This window comes from Melampsora larici-populina, assembly GCF_000204055.1.
Source record: "Melampsora larici-populina 98AG31 unplaced genomic scaffold MELLAscaffold_7, whole genome shotgun sequence".
Lineage (NCBI taxonomy): Eukaryota > Fungi > Basidiomycota > Pucciniomycetes > Pucciniales > Melampsoraceae > Melampsora > Melampsora laricis-populina.
The window spans coordinates 1378854-1399980 of record NW_006768771.1 but is presented as its reverse complement, the minus strand read 5'-3'; the positions used below and the strand labels follow the sequence as shown (position 1 = coordinate 1399980).

At 40.0% G+C, this 21127-nt stretch overlaps 3 protein-coding genes across 3 annotated transcripts; 1 reads left to right on the top strand and 2 right to left on the bottom strand.

The window, feature by feature from the left end:
• Positions 1-1678: 1678 nt before the first annotated feature.
• MELLADRAFT_103886 (uncharacterized protein) lies at positions 1679-4724 on the bottom strand (the record flags this gene model as incomplete). Its single annotated transcript, XM_007406783.1, has 8 exons — positions 1679-1693; positions 1717-2255; positions 2321-2568; positions 2628-2871; positions 2932-2947; positions 3276-3353; positions 3949-4268; positions 4334-4724. 8 exons carry the CDS (start codon positions 4722-4724, stop codon positions 1679-1681), a joined length of 1851 nt encoding a protein of 616 aa, XP_007406845.1.
• A 2480-nt stretch (positions 4725-7204) lies between these two features.
• MELLADRAFT_95282 (uncharacterized protein) lies at positions 7205-8860 on the top strand (the record flags this gene model as incomplete). Its single annotated transcript, XM_007406912.1, has 5 exons — positions 7205-7539; positions 7601-7978; positions 8037-8191; positions 8266-8496; positions 8559-8860. 5 exons carry the CDS (start codon positions 7205-7207, stop codon positions 8858-8860), a joined length of 1401 nt encoding a protein of 466 aa, XP_007406974.1.
• An 8851-nt stretch (positions 8861-17711) lies between these two features.
• MELLADRAFT_103884 (uncharacterized protein) lies at positions 17712-19116 on the bottom strand (the record flags this gene model as incomplete). The annotated part of the gene is made up of 4 exons (XM_007406782.1): positions 17712-17806; positions 17917-18147; positions 18241-18458; positions 18560-19116. The coding sequence occupies 4 exons, from the start codon at positions 19114-19116 to the stop codon at positions 17712-17714; spliced, it is 1101 nt and encodes a 366-aa protein (XP_007406844.1).
• Positions 19117-21127: the final 2011 nt, after the last annotated feature.

Here is a 21127-nt window from a genome sequence, read left to right as displayed (position 1 = left end):
GTCCGTTATCGCGGATTGGGCGGTAATTCGTAGTTTCTGTGAAAAGAGGTTGATTGCATGGATCTGATTTGAAAGTTGCCTTGTAAGTACAATGCGACGGGCACAGACGCGTAGGATAGATCGTGTAGCAAGTTCGGCAGCAGATGCTACAGGTTGTAATTGGATGATTGTGAAGGTTTATTGTTAGTACACTTATCAATATGGACTGTAAAAATACGCAAAAATATGCAGAGTGAAGTTCTCAACGCAGGGAACAAGATGCATATTTTTATTCATTTTTTGCTCTCCTCCTGGCCTCTCAATATTTTTGTGTATCAATAATTTAATTTTCTGCCCAGAAAATATTATCTTTCTTGTAGTGTATAATAACTCATCAGAGGATTGGTCAGGTGTGATGAATCTGTTGGACTTTAGAAATAGTAAGTACTCACGTTCTACCTTTTCATCGTGACTTTCATAGTCTTCACTTTCACTCTCACTTACATCACAATCACTATGAATAGTTTCATTGGTATCATCGGACTCGTTATCGTCTTCTAAGTTAAGATTTGTGATTGCTTGTGCGATGGTGTCTTGAGAGTTTTCCTGAAAGTCATCTGCTTGATGCTTTCGACGAGTACGGAGCGTAACATATGTTCCGTTCTGTACATGTTGGTCGTCGTTGGTGAGAGAATTGCCGATGCAGCGGGAGCAAGTACATATGACGAGGGCGGTTGGTGGCATTAGGATGAATGGTGATGGTGTTGGACGTTTGGTTTGGGGGGATTTTGATTTGGGAGATGTGTAGTTAGATGAATGGCGGACGTCAACCAAACGTGGTTGACGTCAAGGGTCTCGTGGTCTTCGTCAGGCTCGGGTGTGCGTACGCCAATACATGTGCTTACGTCAAGCTCGGGGCCAGCCCGCGGCTCACGTCAGGTTGGCGTGAGCCTGGCGGGCGTCAGGGCTTTTCCCGCAGTGTATGAAACTTTTCCTTTCAGTACTTCTGTGCGCGTAGGAAATCTTTCCAGATGGTTTCCTTTAGTACTTCTGTGCGCCTAGGACACTATCGCAGAAGGCCAAGTGAGATGTTAGCCAATAAACCCGTTACGATCCAAATCGACTCCACGACATGTTACAACCACTCTGATTTTTTTGCAACTTGGTTGGTAAGGCTTCAGCTCAATTGACACTCTTCTTTTTAAAGCTTACTATCCTTGGTCAACCTTTTGCAGGCTGGAGATACCTACAGTACTACCAGACACCAGATACATATATAGTGTATGGGACTTGTAATTTTACCTTCTCATTTTCGATATCATAAGATAACTTTCTTGATCATCAATTTCTCACAAATGTTCATGTTACATTTTAGCAGATAGAGTAAAAATACAACATATGGTATTACTATGACTATTCAAACAGTGTTGCTGGGTTTACAGCAGAACTAATATCTATCAAATCCAGCTCGTGTATAAGCCCAGAAACTGCATCATCATGCTCACCATCTGAGCTACTGTCATCATCGTTGATAATCACAGAATTCTGGCCTTCGATATCGTCCTCGTCCATATCCTCTTCTTCTGTAACCTCTTCTTCCGTAGCTGTATCAATATCACCAGGAATCATAGACAGATGTCCCTCTTTGAGGAGAGTTGTGATATGATCTATCTGATTTTCCCATGTTTTCTTGAGGTCTTCATCTCCAACTTGGCTATGATGTGTCCGAGAAAAAACTTCAAGTAGTCCTTCATTCCACATGAGCTGTAGGTTTGCCATTTTAACAAACCGATTGTTGATGACCACAGTAGCTGCTTTCTGACGAGCCAGAGGAGGTAAACATGAAAGTGTGGGGTGAGAGGTCAGAGTAGTCGCTAGGATTGGGTCAGAGTTTGGTACCGATTTCAAAGAAAGGAGAGTCCTCCAGATTTGATTGTGGCTCGTGATTGCCCAACGCATAGCTTGGCGAGCCTCCCAGCCAAGCCGCCTGAGCTCCTTGGTTGCTCGATCAGCATATGCAACTTGCTGCATGCCATGTCTCGTCTTTGGATCTACTGCCCAAGGTGCTTCCAGTTTTGTGAAGAGAGAGTCGTTCCAGAAGGGATGATCTGCTTGGATATGAATTAGATCGTTATAATCAATATTTTCTGGGAGCTGATGGTGTGGATATTCCACGTGGTATTCCGCCCGACGAGTTTGATATGTTTCAACAACTTTCTTAAGCTGTGTTACATGCTTCCGAAGTGCAACAAGCAAATTGGTCTTTCCCTTATGTCCTAGTTGGAAGGGAGAGTAGTAAGCTTCGCACTTGTATTGAATTTCGTTCCAATTTGTGACTTACCTAGATTTGATTCATGTCCATCTGTGCGACTCTGTTGGAGTGGTCGCTTTTCCTCACATATGGCAATATACTTCAGCCCAACTTCGTGCTTACTGTACCAGAGCTTGAGGAATGCTTTCTGCTTGTTTTCTAATCCCAGAACATTTGCAGTGCCTACTTTTGCCGCCTGCTTATCAATTCGCTCTTTCAGATCAGCTGTGGACCGAAGTCTAGCAAGAACCTGTTCAGGTGTAAGCATTGGCTTTAACCTGCCAAAAAAACAACACTGTCAATAATTATAAATCCTAGTATATATGAATCGACTTACCACTCAGCTTCTAGTTCATCTTGTAAAGATAATAGACGACCAAGTTCTAACTGTTGCTTCAACAAGACTGTCTGCTTACTTGTGTATGCTTCGCGCTCGGAAGCCCACTGCCCACGGAAAAAATCGGCTGAATACTTGTTTCCAGGTAAGGCTGGGTTGTCCATATCAAAGAGGGAATTCAAAGAGGATTGGGCTTCTCTAGAGACCTTCACAGCATTTTGAAATCGTTTTTGAAGCCATGTTCCTATTGTATCAAGCCCACATCAGATAAGTATAGACGTTATAGAATTAAATTTAATCTTACCAGCTCCTTTGTTAACCTTGGAAGAATAAAATACAGCGCGCCAATGGATAGCCAGTATCCGATGAAGCCTAGTGGAGATGCGAAGGGGGGCAACGAGAGCGGATAAAAATGACCAAAGCCTCTCGAGGCCCTCACCATTGGAAAGCCCCCAATACTCGTTGAAGCGAGGGTGGTACATAATTTGACAGGCCCACTGATGCACGTATGCGTGGAATACGGAAGTCCCAAACTTCATCTTCTTGATATCCTCGTCATGAAATAGCCCACGCTGAAATTAAAAATTCAATCACTTTTGATTAGTTGCTAGCTGGTGAGTTATAAGCCGTGATGAGACAAAGACTGACCTTTGCTATATGTACATCGAGGTGGCAGCCGATATCATAGAGTACACCAATAAACTTGTCAGGGTACAGTTCTCGAAGCTGTTTGAGAATTCCCACAGGGTAATAGAGTCTAAACGTAAAGGCACATTAGGTCTTGGCTTGTTTTTTTGCTTGGTACGTGATTCAAAGCTCACTTTTCACCACTTTGATAGATATTCACAAATTGAAGAGGAACATCATGACGACATGCACTTGCAAATAGACCTGTATCATCACATATGTCCCATGATGTGCTATTCCGAACATCGTTGGCGGCGGTATGGGAATCAGAACACGAAGTCTAAATTCAAAGACACCATCAGTGTTGATGGAATTGAGATGAAACAGAAAAAAAGATACACACCTTAAGATTATTGGCTTGATTGTCGGTTTCTCGACAAGCAACAACGTCTTTTTCAAGCTTGCTAGGTGGAATGAAGAAGTGAGGATATTGGTCGTCTTGAAGCGAGTCTTTGCTGGCGTGAGACTGGTGGCGGTGTTGAAAATTACTGTCCATTGCAATGATAAAGTCAGGTTTGTTGGGAGACACCTTGACTTCTCCATCTGCTGGACCAAAGCACCGAGGACAACGAGCAGCAGAGATATCTAGGGGGGATAGTTGAAGGCCTTCTTCGTATAGAGTTTGTTGACCAACGAGAATTCGACGGTAGGCGTCAATTGCTTGAGTGAAAGGACGTCTGAGATTGCGATTGACATTCTTCTGGTGTCTTCCCTTGATTTGTTCGGGTGTCAATCTTGAATGACATTGTTCGTCCAAAAAGGACATCAGTGTGTCAATAAAGCCTGAAGTTGATACTGATAGGTGGTTCCAGAGGTGATGGTGGAATTGGACTAGCCGGACAGAGAAGGCGGTGCGAGGAAACTGAGGTGAGCCAGCTATGTAACCAAGGTGAAGAAGACGTATCACATCGGGTAGACAACCACAGAATGTGACTCGACGTCTTCTAGTGTGACCTAAGCCAATGTGCAAAGTGATAGTCAATAAACTAGAACGGAACAGAACAAAAATAACTACTTACTGAGAAGGTCAATCAGGTCAACTCGTCGCCGTCGAAGTTTGTCAGAAGGACACTTGCATTGAACCTCATTGGACAAATATGAGTACGGCTTTGTCCAATTACATGTAGAGTATTGAAGGTGGAGATATGTTGCCGTCAGTTGGGTTTCAAGTGCCTTCCACTTTTGTTGCCGCCTGGCTCGGGCTTCAGCATGTCGAAGTGATTTTTGATGGCTAGCATATTGGTCGCCGGAGAAGTCTGTGATTTCTTCATGGAATATTTCTTCATGGATACAATCATTTGTGTCTTCCCACCCATCATTGTCATCTTCTGTGGCAGAGGGAAGCAGGGGTGTTGGACGTTTGAGGAAACCAAGCTCTTGAGCAATCCTCAAAGCTTCAGGGCGGGTCATACCTGGTGGTGCGGTGTTGTTTTGTCGTTGACGGGTTCGTCGGTTGCCAAACATATCAGCATCATACCCAGAAAGACGGTAATCGTTACGTGGCATATTGGTGCGTTGAGATTCAAGTTGTAGTGGTAAGTCAATTGAGGTGGAGGTGGATGAGGACAAGTCCGGGGCAATACATATGTAGTTCAGGACTCAGTGAGTCAGGGCACAGGGACAGGGCTACGGCTACGCTACATATACGTTGTGTACACTATGTCATGCTGTGTATGTAGTGTACATGTGCCATAGGGCTCTTAAGCCTTATCTGGCTAAGTTGTATGTATGAAATTTCAAAAAACTTTTTGGTATTACTTTTGCTAAAATGCTTGGCCCAATCGAGAAAAAATAAAAATAAAATTCACCACAGCAGTCACAACGCAGCAGAGAGAAAAAAGTTTTAAAGGGTGCTGTCTCTTCAGCTGTGGTGCGAGTCGTCACCTCCCTCCCATTCCGCTGCTCTATCACCCACCTCTATATAGTCTCTAGTTCACCATCACCTTGCCACCTCTTTCTTTGCACACTCTTGCAAGATGGGCTTGTGAAACTATTGAAACTATTGGTAAGTTACTCTACGTGTTACGTTATAAATGCCTCTTATTCATTTCCTCTTGGTGTGCTTTCTAACAACCTTTTCATATGGTTTGATTCAGATGACCATCCTCACATCAACACAGTCCAATATCGGTGATTGGCTTGCCTGGCTTTTCCTCACCATCACCTCATCAGCTCTTCTTTCCCACGCTCTTGCAGCTCAACCAGGAAAGCAGTCATCTGATATGTGAAACTTCTCTCTACACTGTTCCTCATATATTGATAACGAGTATTTGTTAAGAATTGAAGAAAGAAACGATATTGAAGCTTTTATGGAGCTCATAACTGCTATGCTAATCTGAGAAAAAGGGCAAGTTGAATAAGATGTATCTTACATATCTTCAACTTGTCCAGTGCCGAGCTCTTCTGAATAACAAAAGTATGAGATTGAATATCTTATGAAAGATATTCAAAATGTGAGTGAGTTTTCAAGGTAAGTGAGATTTTCAGAATAATCGATTGGTTATGAACAATCTCAAAACCAATCAGTTTCCGGTTGATCCTGCTATGAGATCATCCTATGATTGCAAGTTTAACACAATCTCAGATCTCTTATGAGGGCAATAAAAGTTAAACTAAGAACTTATCGGGTTTGAACAAGTCATCCAAACCCATTCAATTTGTCTTTGGTCCTATGAACGAGATGAAAAATGATATCAGTTTTCTCAAAGACATTCAAAATCCAAAGATCAACTGGTTTTGCTCGGTCAAAACCAATTGATCTTCCTTTGTTCCTATGGAAGAGATTGGAAACAATCTCGGCTCTCTGATGTAATCTAGAGACTGATTTTTTTAACAAGATCAAAATCAATTGATTTGCTTGTGATTCTATGAAGAAGATTGAAACGATCTCGATTTTCACATCAATCTTATCTAGAATTTCTTGATTCTGGTTCCTGTACAATGACATCTGCTCTAACTACAATTCATCTACTATGAACAATCTAGCTTTGTAATTCAGATGTAAAGGTCTTATGAGCTGCCTTCTGGATCGGTTCAACTGGATTTGACCTAGATGATGAAACTTGTGATCTCCGGACATCAAACTTCAACGCATACTTCAAACTCGATCGGGTTCAACTCGGGACAGTGTGGTGGTAGGTATTGGAGGAGGATACCTAAAGATGATATTAGGGATTATCAGTAAGATGAACGAGATGCATTGAAGAGAGAAATGGGAGGAAATGAAGCAATCAAGTGTATCTTTTTGCTTACAGATATCAGCAATCAATTATCCACAATGGATAGATGTGTTAGTTGAGTTGAGTGAGCAAAATGAAGTCATCGACAGGGATTTGAAGGATATGAAAAATTATTGGTGGCAGCGGGGTAATCAAAAGGATGGAACAGATGGGAGCTTGAGCGCACCCTACTTTTTTCTCTCTGCTGCGTTGTGACTGCTGCGGTGAATTTTGTTTTTATTTTTTCTCGATTGGGCCAAGCATTTTAGCAAAAGTAATAAGTGTATATTTGGGGTACCGAGATGGGGAGATGCGTGAGATGGGTCGAGATGAGAGGGTTGATGCTGGAAGCAGCAGTATGGTACATTCTATTCACTGCTTCAAGTGGTTGAATAAGGTACCCCGAGGTGGAAAGTGTAGACGCTCTGATGAGAGCGGCGCTCTCAACTCTCTCAACTTCTGCAAATGGTGAATGCTCTCTTTGAGACTTCCGCCCGAGAGCAGCAATTTTTTGCTTGGTGACTTTTCACTGTGCACGTTCACGTTATATGTAGACTTCGGTCAGGTTCATTCGATGTCTGCCCAGGCTTCCTTTCGCTTCTTTTCCTGCTTGCTTTGCCTTCTCACATCCGGAGCCTCCATTTCAATCTTGTCAACTTATAACGTGTTGCGATGAAAGTGCACGCTATCAACTTTTACATTCCTTTGTGCCTGGTTTCGAGCACCATTGCTCATTTCACTCCTGGAAGTCTTCATCGTAAATATGCTCGTTCGGCCATAGATCCGGCGGGCTATGGGGCTACATCAGCGCATGTACCAACGACACCTCTCACCTCCGACGGTGCGCAACCTAAGCTCCAGGGCTATGGTCCGACCGTAGGAACGGCACCAAGCTCATGCGATCAATCGAATCCGAATGCATGTCAAACTTGTCAAAAGGGCGTAGTGTTCTCCCCTGAATTGAAACAGTTGGTAAACTTGAGACTTGAAAAGTCGGCAAACCATAGGTTCGTCGTGCTCTTGGATGATTGTGTTGATATTCAGTATTTGGACTGATCAGATAAACAGTTGGGAATGGGGTACACAAGCCGAATGGATTCTTGAAGGAAAATATCCTTCGCTCAGTGTCTATTCGGACACCCAGCTTCCTTTGAACCCTAAAGCCAACCTACCTTATCCAGCTGAACTCTTTACTATAATCGACCCAATTCTTCAAAGGCGCGCTCCTGGGATTGGCCCCATTATTGTTGATGACGCAGCGGGAGACCCGGCTAGTCTTTTAATTGGTGTGATGGTCATGGGTGCTACTGTCAAGAATAGCCCGTACGGCTGGGACCAAGCGTACTACAATCAAGTTGCTAAAGATCAAATAGACTTTCTGTTACAGAAAATTCGTCGCTCGAAAGAAGGGGCGGTGTCTCATCGAGTTAAAGAGCTGCAACTTTGGTAGGTTATGTCTTTATGAAAGATGATCCGTTTCTAACTCCAAACTTGACCGCATTAGGGACGATAACTTGTTCATGGCTCCACCTTCAATCATGTATTACGGAGCTGCGATGTCTGACTTGTATTTAGTGCAGTTTGGTTACGAGCAAGCCAAAGCTTATAGACAAGTGACGCAAGATCCTGTCACCAAAACTCGGTATCACATTTTATTAGGTTTCTCGCCAGTATATCTCAACGATGATGTTTTAGATCGGGGTTCTGACTGTATATATTCTTCCGTGAAATAGGATCATATGAAGACAAGACTCTTTGGAGCACAGGCAATGGATGGGTCACGGCTGGATGCATGCGAATGTGGGCGACATTGAATTTGATTCAAGACCCGGAAATCAAAGCACGAGCAAAGGCGTGGCAAGATGACTTGATCGAGTGGACAATTGAGATCATCGTAGGAGCGTATAGCTTCCAATCCCCCACTACTTTCCTTTTACCGGACCGTTATACGACCCCTGGTACATGTGAGTATAACCATCTGCTCAAGTATCATTGCGGCCTACTGATATGCGACTCTATGTACCAGTTGACGAGGTATCGGGTACCAGCTTGCTAGCGGCAAGTGCTTACAGAGTAGCTGTCGCAAGACCAGATCTGATTCACAGACTTCCGCTGGACAAGATCAACTGCGCTAGAAGTGCCATCATCACGAATCATATCAATCCCATCAATGGCTCAGTAGCCCCAGTGATCAATCCATTAGATTGGAGCAAGAAAGCTCTCCCCGGTGTAGTCAGTCCAGAGGGCCAAGCTTTTGTCCTGTTCATGGAGAATGCGTGGCAGTACTTTATTCGCTCTCCAGCTGGAAGAGCTTACCAGGATTCTTGATTATGCAGTGCCATATCGCGCCTGTCTCTCTTGTCATTTTCATCATGTAGGGCATGTTACTATCTGGATTTATCATATACACTAGTTACCATCCTACTAAATTCCAATCGAGTCATTTCTTCTAAATCATTTCTTCTTTTTATTTGTTTCACGATGCTAATACCTGTTGTCAATTGAAGTAAGATGTTTGGTTATCTGATCTCACATTTGATCCTTACTTACTTATCACCAAACTTATCTAATCTCATATCTCATTCTTGCTTTCTCATTACTAATCTTACATTATGTCATATTTATTAGTAATACAATCATTTGCTGTGACCTTCTTTAAGTGATGTATTTGATATATCTTATTATAGATAAAGGCTGTAGTCACTTTTGTACTCTTTCCCTTTTTCTCTACCAATTTCTACTCCATCATGAGCATCCAATTTGAAGTTGGGGAACTTGCCTATATACAGAGAAATATTGTTATTTGTAAGAATTTGAATTTGAATTGTTTAACTAGGCAGGACCTTGAAGAAGGTAATAAAAAGATAACTATCTCTGTTGCGTGTTGACAAGAAACAGCTGAGTCAAATGTGATAAAGGATCAACGCTCACCAACCTGAAGAGGCGGTTAGAGTAAAAGAAGACCAGAAGACAGTAGAAAGGTCACCAATGCACAGCTTGAGTCTCAGTGAGATCAAACAAGAAAACTAGTGAAAAGATACTGTGACTTCTTTTTAGATTCTTAATTCTTACTTTATTAGATAAGAGGAACAAAAACCAAAAAGGGGACAATAATAGAGTGCGGCACATACAAGAAGGAAAAAGAGAAACACAACAGTCAACTCTGTTCTTTCCCATATGTGTGTGATCACGTGATCAATTTGCACCTTACCCCATGCAAGTTCTGGTCTATATCTTTCATGGGTGGAGAAACCCAGTCAGAAACCCATACCTCTCTCCACTACCTTAAGCCATGGGCAATTTTGGGAAAACCAGGATGACAACCTGTGATGGGCCATACTAATGCTTTGACATATAGTCCCACTTACACTAGGGCTGTGACCCGGCCCTGAGAGTTCGTGGCCGGCCCCGGGGCCAAGCCCGACCCTGGGTAGACCCGAGGTCCCCTGGAAACTTCTCAGGGCCGACCAGGGCCTGCCCGAATCTCAGGCCTTGGGTGTCCAGGCAGAGCCGGGCCCAGATTTACGAGTAAAAAACCCTTGGAAAGGGGAAATTTTTATATTATTTTTGGCAAAAACAGGATCGGGCAGTCGGCCGGGCCGGGCGCCCGGGGCGCCCGCAGGGCTTTGCACCCTATTCTGATTAGGTTTCAGAGCCCCAAGGCCGGGACCGCCAGCGTTGGAAATATCGCCGGGCACCTTCGGCCGGGCAGGGCCGGGACCGGGTCACAGCCCTAACTTACACATTTATGGTGTACAAATATCAAATCTGTTGATTTTCAGACAGTTTGCCAGAATGTTCCACAGAATCACAGATACCCGAATTTTGGCGGCATCTGTGGTTCTGTGGTTCTGTATCGCCCTTGAACTTTGAACACCCGTTTTTTTTCCCAGTCTTTCACTCTTACCTACCAAGATCAAAATCGATATATCAAGTCTCATTAACTTCCTGCTGCTCAATCTCTTAACTCTACTTCAATCATTTCTTAACTCGACTTCCCTCGAAATCAACTTCACTGATGGCACGGACCAATCGGCGTCGAAATCTCAAACACTTGGTCCATACGGCAATCGATGAGACAAAAAAAATCTCAAACGCACAAGTTCTTGGCCTAGCATTTCAGCAGAATAAAAATGCTGAAAGTCTGTTTATTCTTCGATGTTTCCAAGCAATACTCACCTATCAAAATTAACAAACAGAACAATCAGAAAGCAAAGTAGATCCTATAGATGACTTTGAGGCCAAGAGGCCATTCTACACTTTATTACTTGGTGCTCTGGAATACCATTTAGCACGGTCTCGATCTGTCCAACTAGTCCTCCTTGGACGTCGTCTACGCCAAATATCTGAAAACGAAATTCATTGACTGGAAGAATCTCTGAAGATACTCACATCAACACGCTATCTTCAAGATCGGCCGTCACGCAAACGTAAAGGTTTGCGTGATACTTCATTTCCGCATCGGATCCACGATTTTGGTCGGTCTTTTGTGTCGATGGTAGGTCTTTTAATTTTATATAATCATTGCTTTTTATTTTATGCTAATTGTGGATTGTTTTTGACTCAATAGGCTCGAATGAGCGAAGCGCAATTCTGGAAATTAGTTGATATGATTGCGGGGAGCAAGGTTTTTCAAAACCAATCTCACAATCGACAGAAGCCAGTCGCATGGCAGCTGCTGGTTGCGCTGGCGAACCTAGGTTCTTCAGGAAATGGAGGCGACCACTCTCATCTTGCATATACTTTTCATATTTCGGGTATTTTTTTCTGTTAAAGATATAATTTTGATATCATTTTGAGACTAATTTAAATGTATTTCGATATTTTCAGAAGGTAGCATTCAAATCTGGACAAATTGATGTATTTACGCAATACTCCAACTCGAAAAAGACTGGGTTATGTGGCCAAATGAGGAAGAGAGAAATGAGCTGAAATCTTCCATGAATAGCAGTGTTTTCAAGGACACTGTGGGTTTCATGGACGGAACATTAATCCCGCTGGCTTTCGCACCGGTCACGAATCGTGAGGACTACTGGACTCGAAAGTTTTTTTATGCTTTCAACATCATGTTGGTTGGTGATGTAAATAGGAAAATTCGATTCTACGAGCTGGGTTGGTGTGGTTGTGCTCATGATCAAAGAGTTTTTCGGACATCTTTAGTAAGTTTTTTTTTCATAAGGGTGAGGCACTTCTTTAGTAAATTTTTTTTCATAAGGCTGAACTTCAATCTGAATGGTTTGCAGCTTCATCAGGATCCATCCCAGTTTCTTACAGAGGATGAATACATACTGGCTGACTCGGGTTACACAGTGTCACGTAGTGTTATCACACCATTCAAACGTCAGCGAGGTGAGGGTCAACGTCCTGAAGAAGATTCTTTCAACATGAAGCTCAGTAAGTGGCGAGTAATAATCGAACAGATTATTGGAATGCTCAAAGGCCGCTTTCAATCTTTGAAAGAACTCCGGATCTTAATCCGTGGTTGTCAAAGTGTTCTCCATTTAAAATGCGTTAAAATGCGTAAATTTTGATGGTTCCGCGGGGAAGGATGGACTCGTTACTCAATTTTTGTGTGGTGGTCTTTCCATTTCTGATGACACCAATCATTTGTTCAAATCCGATGTTTCTCTTGATGTCACAACCTTAGGAGGTTATGATGTAATATTAGGGATGGATTGATTACATTTGCATCATGGTTGGGTCGGGGGATCTGGACCATCGTTGCGCTTAGATTCTCCTCAATTTTCAGCTTTTTCCAATAAAATTGGTGAATATCCAACTTTTTTCAAATCCCAGTTTTCTTCGATTCTTTCATCCTCAATTACACCTATCACACCTTCAATTTCTTTATTGCCCTCTTTACCCAAGGAGTTTGCGCAATTCGCTGATGTGTTTCAATCACTGGAGTCTTATTGTTTACCTCCGCATCGTGAGGCTTTTGATATGGCAATACGGTTGAAGGAAGGTGTGGTTCCGACGTATGGTGGATCTTATTTGTTGTCAAGGTTGGAAGAAGTTGAGTTGAAATCATGGCTTGATGGACAATTGGCGAAAGGAAATATACGACCTTCTTCTTCATCGGCTGCCTCTCCCATTTTTTTTGTAAAAGTTCCTGGCAAGAAAAATCGTCCTTGTGTAGATTATCGTTCCCTAAATTCTATGACTATTAGAGATAGTTTTCCTATTCCTTTATTAGGTGATTTGTTAACTCGTGTTTCAGGTTGTAGATTTTTTACTAAGTTAGATCTTAAATCCGCTTTCAACTTTATTCGTATTAAGGAGGGAGATGAATGGAAGACAGCTTTCAGAACTCCATGGGGGTTGTTTGAATGTTTAGTAATGCCATTTGGTTTAGCTAATGGTCCTGCGTGCTTTCAAAGATTTATTCAATCAGTCTTATCAGAGCATCTGGGTATTTCTTGTTTTGTTTATATTGATGATATCCTTATTTTTTCCAGAACAAGACAGGAACACGAACAACACATTACAAAAATTTTGAGAAAGTTACAAGATCATAAGTTAAATGTATCACCTGACAAATGCCAATTTTATGCTTCTGAGGTCACCTTTCTGGGATTTGTTATATCAAAAGATGGTTTACATATGGACCCTAAGAAGCTGAGCACTATTGCTGACTGGCCTTACCCTGTGAATTCAAAACAACTTTAAAGGTTCCTTGGTTTTACTAATTTTTATCGTCGATTTATTCATCAATTTTCCGCTATTGCTGCTCCTCTTACTTCTTTGACACAAAAAGATGTGGATGTGGTGGAAGGTTTGGAAAGTGCTGCGTGTGTTTCTTCGTTTAATTCCCTCCGTTTGGCTTTTACTACTGCTCCTTTGCTTTCGCATTTTGATTTCGACAAGCCTAGGTCTTTACAGGTGGATTGTTCCGGCTTCGCGATGGCGGCTATTCTGTCTCAACCGGACAAAGATGGCAATTTGTTGCCGGTATCGTTTTTTTCTCGCAAATTGACTCCGGCAGAGCGGAACTGGCAGGTACATGATCAGGAGCTTGGCATTATTGTCGAGTCTTTTGAGGAATGGCGCGCTTGGTTGACTGGTACGCCGACCCCTGTAACTGTTTTTTCGGATCATGCAAATCTTCGTTACTTTATGACTTCACAGAAGTTGACACCTCGGCAGGCGAGGTGGGCTTCCTATCTTACTTCTTTTCACTTCCAAATCCTTCATACTCCAGGGAAACATAATCCCGCTGATCCTTTATCAAGACGTCCTGATTTCGAAGGCTTTGATAAAGACACGAACAGGATGACATTACTCAAACCTTACATGATAAAAGATGGTGTATCTGTATGTTCTATCGATACATCTTTTATCATTCCGTCTGTGACTACTCGGAATCTTCTGGTCAATTCATATAAAGACTACGAAGGTTTGGATAATGTTTCTCCTCCTCCTTTTTTCACTTTTCGTGGGGGACTGTGGTGGTTTCGTGACCGCTTATTTGTTCCTTTACCTCTTTGACAACATATCTTATCAGCTTTTCATGACTCCACTTCTATGGGACATCCTGGTGTTGCACATATGATCAGTGCAATTACCAGGACGTTTGGTTGGCCTTCTATCATAAAGGATGTTATAAGTTTTGTCAAAAGCTGTGAGTCTTGTCAAAGGTCTAAAAGATCTACACAAGCGCCTCAAGGGCAACTTATTCCGTCGTCTATTCCTGATAGGCCGTGGAGCGTTATTGGAATGGATCTCATTGTTAAACTTCCTGTTTCGTCTGGGTGTGATTCCATTCTAGTGATCACCGATTATTTTTCTAAAGGCGCTCATTTCATCCCTTGCAGGGAGTCTATGAGTGCTCCTCAGTTGGCATCTCTCTTTATTTCTCAGTTTTTTTGTTACCACGGATATCCGGACAAGATAGTTTCGGATCGTGGTGCTACATTTGTATCAGCATTTTGGACTGCTGTACAGAAGCAACTTCGTATCTCTCCTGCGCCGTCAACCGCGTTTCATCCTCAGACAAATGGGCAGACGGAGAGGACGAATCAAACATTAGAATCATATCTCAGACATTTCATTAGTTATAGGCAAGATGATTGGGTTGATATATTACCCATGGCAGAATTTTGTTTCAACAATTCAGTTTCATCATCTACTAAAATGACCCCATTCTTTTCGTGGCAAGGATTTCATCCCAGAGCTAATAGTTTCACAGAGTTTTCGCGAGTTCCTCATGCTGACAAATTTATTGAGCACCTAGAAGCAACACACTTGAATCTGCTGATTTCATTGAAACATGCTAAACAGGCTCAGGCTGCAGCTTACAACAAGCATTGACGAATGAGTCCAGTATACTCTCCAGGTGATCTAGTATGGCTCTCTCGACAGAACATAACTACGACACGACCTTCGTCAAAACTGGATTATCAAAGGATTGGACCTTTTCCAGTGGTGGAAATGGTTGGAGCAAATGCGGTTTGATTAAACCTGGGACGTGCTTATTCCCGTTTACATCCTGTGTTCAATGTATCTCTCATTTCTCCTTTTGTTCATCCATCTGTAGGAGGAAGGCAATTGAAGAATGAAACTGTTCAAATCACTCCAACTTTGACAACTCATGATTGGCGACATGTCTTGGCGATTTTGGACTATAGGAAAAGGGGGAAGGCTCAGCCGGAATATTTGATAAGATGGCTTGGTAGATCAGTTTCAGATGACACTTGGGTGGCGCTTTCGGATATCTCTTCAGACTTAGATCTTTTTATTCTAAATTTTCACACAAAATATCCGCAATTTCCAGTTCCAAATTCTTTATTAGATACTAGGTTTTCAATGGGTTATCAAGCAGCTTTGGGGGAATTATGAGGTAGACGGTGATTATTATTGTAATGATTTGTAATGTTAAGAAAAGAAATAACAAATTGTAACTAAGTTACATAACAAATACTACAAATTTGTGATAGGATAGAAGATAGTAGAATATGGTTGTTAAGAAAAAAAGAAGAAGATAGATGTTACATTGTATATATATAGAATATGTGAATAGTGTTTTGGTTGTCTCTTCATCAAATTATTAACGTAGTTTTCATCACTCTTAAAATCTATACGTGCCTTTAAGTTGAGCTATGCTCAACCAGACCCTAGACGAGAGCCCTTACATGTAGAAGCTGGAGAGGGTTTTTCTGGCTACAGAGCGACAGATAAAAAAAACGGGTATCTGTGATTCTGTGGAACGTTCTGGCAAACTGTCTGAAAATCGACAGATTTGATATTTGTACACCATAATTGTACTTCACCCTATCAGTCCTGAGAGGTAAAACTACTGTTCCTCACAAAGCAATTTATCTTATTACTATTAGTAGAGATAACATTGGATATCACCTCTTGCATCCTCTCCACAAGTCCCAGTCCTAACACAACCCATAGTAGTGACCACAGAATGCATGACACAGCAAAGTTTACTAAGCTCATGTAGAGCTTTCAGTCCTCAAACAAGAAAGCCTGAAAGCACCACATGGGATTCATCTAATTATCATGGCAGCCTCAAATTTATGTAGTGCAGACTTCAGGGAAACATCAAGATCAATCTCTGTATCATCTTTTGAATGGTAGGAGCTTTAAAATAAACATAGAACAGTAGAATCAGATTATGATACCAAGAAAAATCAGCATGTATGAGAAACACAAGTTCAAGAAGTTGTATGGGATGATGGTACAGAAGAAGGGTCACGGAGGTGAACCATGAAATAAGTGACTTAAATCTTCAATAACCACAGAACCATACATAAAACAACATAAAGAAAGTGATCAATATACCTTAAATTTTGATCAATTCATGAGGTATCTTACAAACATGATTATATCCAAGCAAGTATGAATGAATGATATATATCAAACAATGAAGTGATTAGTTTGTATTTATGGGATACAAAGTTAAATCTGGGATTTTTTTCCCAGTTTCCCAGTTTTTGTTTTTGGCTGTGTTGGGAACTTTCCCATGTTCTCCCATGTTACCAAGATTTGTGTTTTTGGCTGTAATTGGAAAGCTGGGATACTGGGAAAAAAACCCATATTGTAACTTTGTTTCCCATCATTGTCATGGCTTTTCCTAGACGTTCTTTTCTTGTTCCTGTTGTTCTTCTTGTTCAACCAGTTTGATCATTCCAAGATTCTCATGATGGTTTTGGTCCTTCTTGGACCCTTTGGTTTCTTTCCACGTCTTTCCTTGGCTCATTAAAGTTAATCTTGAACAAAGATAAACCAATCACCAAAAATTAAACCCTCAGAGCCCAAAATCCCTCCAAAGTTTATATATTGAAAGATTTAGTAATGTTATCAAGTTTATGAGTTCCATATTGCTCTTTGAACTTCTTTAATGACCAATTCAGCTTATTCCTCATGTGGTTCAGAAAGAGAAAGTCTCTCTTTTAGTCCATGATGTAAGGATAAAGTTTATGATTTGATCACTTAGAAAATTTATCACATTTCCAATCAGTTTCAACAGAAATGTAAAGAAAGCACTGCATTTTCCAATCTTAACTTTCCAAGATTTTTTTGCCAGAAGCTCATGAACCATGGCATTTCCCAAAGTTTGATAAGATCAATCATGCAATACAGAAGAAATCAATGATGGTGAAAAATGTGGATAAGATGTTGAGGTGTTGGGTTTATGGAAATCATCAAAAGATAATCTAGATTGATGGAGATCATCCTCATTTGCAACCAAATCCAACAAATCAAATTATTCAACCAATTATATCTCTCCAACCCAAACACAAAAAATATCCAAAAGCTTAAAGAAAACAACAACAGATAAAAGTAAGATGTGATATAAGTTTTCCTAATTCATTATACAAGACAAATAATCTCTTTATAAAAACAAACAACATAATCAAAAACCAACCCAACAAACCAACAAAAAAAATTCAAGAAGATCAGAATTTACAATCAGATATGTATTTTTTTTATACTCTTTTACAATTTTTGCATACAAAGAACCCCAAAGAAGTGAAAAAAATAAATCAAGCAATTTTGCAAAAAAAAGCAAAAGAAAAAAACAATGAACAAAACCAAAAACAAAACATAAGTATTTAATGTATGGTATAATCTTGTCAGAATTTGATAAAAAAAGATGATATAAGTAAGTAAAAATAAAAAAAAAGAAGAATGTATATAATATCAAGAGAGTCATATGTTGTTTTTTTCTTCAACAAAATTGATAAGTAGCAGAAGATTTAAGTAAAGAACTCTTAGAGTTTTCTAATCTCAAGTTTAATTCTTGATAAGGTTCACTTTTTGCATCTAAAAATCCGTGCCCCCGTCCACAAAAAAAGTGAGAACATTAATTCCAACTTCTTGAAAACACAAACCAAAAAGTAAAAAGAAAACAAGGAATGAATTCAATGACTTACGATAATAAAAAGCTTTAATTTTGGCATTTGACCAATCTAAATTGAATTGAGTTTTGGGTAATGGTAATGGTGATGGTAATGGTTCAGTTGAAATTCTTTGATTGGTTTTACGAAATGAAGTCTTGGAATTCGAATTAGAATGTGATGATTTAAATGATAAATTCAAATTCGATTTCTTTACTAAATTTTCATGATCTTGATCAGATAAATCGAGACAAGCATAATAAAAACCTATAAATAGAAAAACCAAAGACCAAAACAAAGTAAGGATTCTGAGCCGAGAAAATCCGTTTGCTTTAATGTAAGATATATGACGAAACTTACCAGCAAAACTCGCACCTTCGATTTCTTTACCTTTAGGATTTCCATCTAAGAATCTCTCTTTCCATCTCATAAATAAGACTTTATCATTCGATTTTAAACATGAAGTTTGATGTTTAATTTGATGATAATAAGCAAACTTGGACCAATGTGATTCATCAGATTCATGATTTGCACCCCATCTTTTAGTCGAAAATTCATGTTGACCTCTACCCACAATCCTACCAAACCCAAACCAAAAACCGAAAATAAAAAAAAACATCAATCTTCAAAACCTTTAATTCTTAATTAATTTTCCCAATCGAAGGAAATACACACATACTCAAGATCGAAAAAAGTTATCAACTTTGGCCATTTCTCAGTTAATCCATCAATCTCAAGTAATCCAGCTCCATTTCCAGTCATCAAATCTAAATCTAAAAACTTAATGGAAACAGGATAAACTTGATCACCCGATCTTTGATGACCGATCCAATTCGAATTCGATTTTAATGGTCCGAATTGATTTTTTAAATATCCTAATGAATTTGGAATTTTAACTACATCAAATAATGGTGATAAATCTGTTTGGAAATCTCTTCTGATAATCAAATTCTTTAAACCTTTAATTTCTTTTGATCTGATTTCTCCTTTTTCTTCTTCTTCTGATCTTATTGAAGTATTACTAAACGAGTCTTTCTTTAATCTCTTCAATGAATTTTCTTTTACATTTTCTTTTGATTCGCTTCTTGGTTCGATTTGATGGTTTATATGGATTTCTTGAAGATTATAATTTGGAGTAGTTAAAAGTGGTAAGAGATGTTCAAATCCTTGTAATTCGATAGGTGTTTTCATTCCACTTGATTCGATTTGATGATCTAAAACCCGATCTGATCTCATCTTTCCAAGTTTCTTGTGATGGTATGGATTGTCTTTCTGACGAATTGGTAGTGTTTTTAGTTCACGATGAGATTGAGATTGAAGTAGGAAGTTTAAACTAAGTAGATATCTCAAACTAGAATACAAACTACTTTAAATCTTATTTTATGAGAATTGTGGAGAAAAGAACAAATCAGAATTGATGGATATCATCGATTGGAATTTACACATCCATCAACACAACCTTCGAGGGTTTTATAAAGCTTTTATGTAAAACTAGGTAAAACTAGTTTGAGTTGATTTGATTTGATTTTTATAACTTCATCGTGATTAGTTTCAAATCGATCTCATTTGGAGTTCATTTCTCACTATCTCTATCTATCGATGACCAAGAATATACCAAAGTAGGATTCATGCGGAGTTTTATCAACATCTTTTTGTAAAAATATCAAATCAAATCAAATCATCCTTAACAACCTTTTCTCGAATTCCATCAATGCTAACTTTCGGGAGTAACCAAAGGTTTGTGCGAGTTTGTAGCGGCTACTGCTACAGCCAATTTGAGAATGATTGACCACTTCTTTTGGAAAAAAGTTGTTGCTGCAGTGGTCAAAACCCGGTAAAGCGAAGAAGAGAAGCGGGGGATCCCCTGATAACGCTTTGACGACCTTCTAAACCTCCTCAAACCAATGAATCATGGACTTATATCAAAGGTCGGTTGTGTAAAATCACAGCAGATCACAATTACCACATTCTCATTTGCTGTTAGGTAGGGAAAACCTCTAACCCAACAAAGTCCCTCTCAGCAAGCAAGCCTGCAAGAGAGGGACTTATCATTTATGGGTTATCTACAAAAGTTAGCATGCGAGCAAGAAACTTTTGGTTGGAGAGTTTTTCAACCCACCATAACTTTTTACCACACAAATAAACAGTCTTTGGGCCAAAGCACTGTAAACATCATTCAACTTCCCCAAATTGTAAGAGGAAAATGATTAATAGTACAGTTTGTCATAAAAGAATCTAATACTGCACACCTGAGCCATTTCACCCACACTACATATGTGCAGCAAGCTAAGTCAATAGCTGGCTATCATGTACATACAGGTCTGCTCAGTTTTTTGTCCACCAGCAGAAATAAATCACATGTTATACCACATGTAACTTTTTTGACTTTGAAAAAATTGTGCCCAAAATTCACTACATATAATTCTGTAGGTGCTCAGGCAATATTGTTGAAGCTATTTCTTAGTAACAGAAAGGGTGTTACATGCAGTTGAGTTGATGAGATTACACCAAAACATTGAGTCAGTGTATGTAGTCAATCTTTGGAATGCTTTTTATGATCTCAAAAAAGTTACAGCATGTGATACATATGAATAACTTATCCTGATGAGCAGATAACTGAGCAGAACTGTATGTACATGATAACCACATATTAACTGAGCCTGCTACACATATGTAGTGTGGGTGTTATGGCTCAGGTGTGGAGTGATAGATCATTTTATGACAAATCATACTCCCAGTCACTTTTTCCTGCCCACTTGGGGAAGTTGAATAATGTTTGCAGTGAAGAGAGGTCCTATGCGCCCACTCAACCTACACATACTGGTTCTTTGAAATTCCTCTCTTGGTTTCAGGAAAGCACTGCAGGAAGACTTGAAAAATGGATTCCATTAACTTTATGTCTTGCAATCTACTTATCTATTTCAATTTTTATTATTACTATTGATACTCTCACTTCTTTCTATTCATATTACAAAAAGACCAACTCAATCATGAAGCTGCTTTATCAAAGTAACTTGGATACAAGTATATTAAGTACTGCACATGTGTTGGGGGGGCCATTGGACCGTGGGTCTCCTGGCCGGGTTGGATCTCTGTGTGGTAGGGTGTCAGGTGTAAATTGATGAGAACACCTGATAATAAAGTGCTACAAATCAACAGTCTTCTCCAAACTCAAAAAGGTATGCAAACCCTGAGCTGAACTGATGATAAAGTGCTACAAATAAGCACTATTCTCCAAACTTGAAAA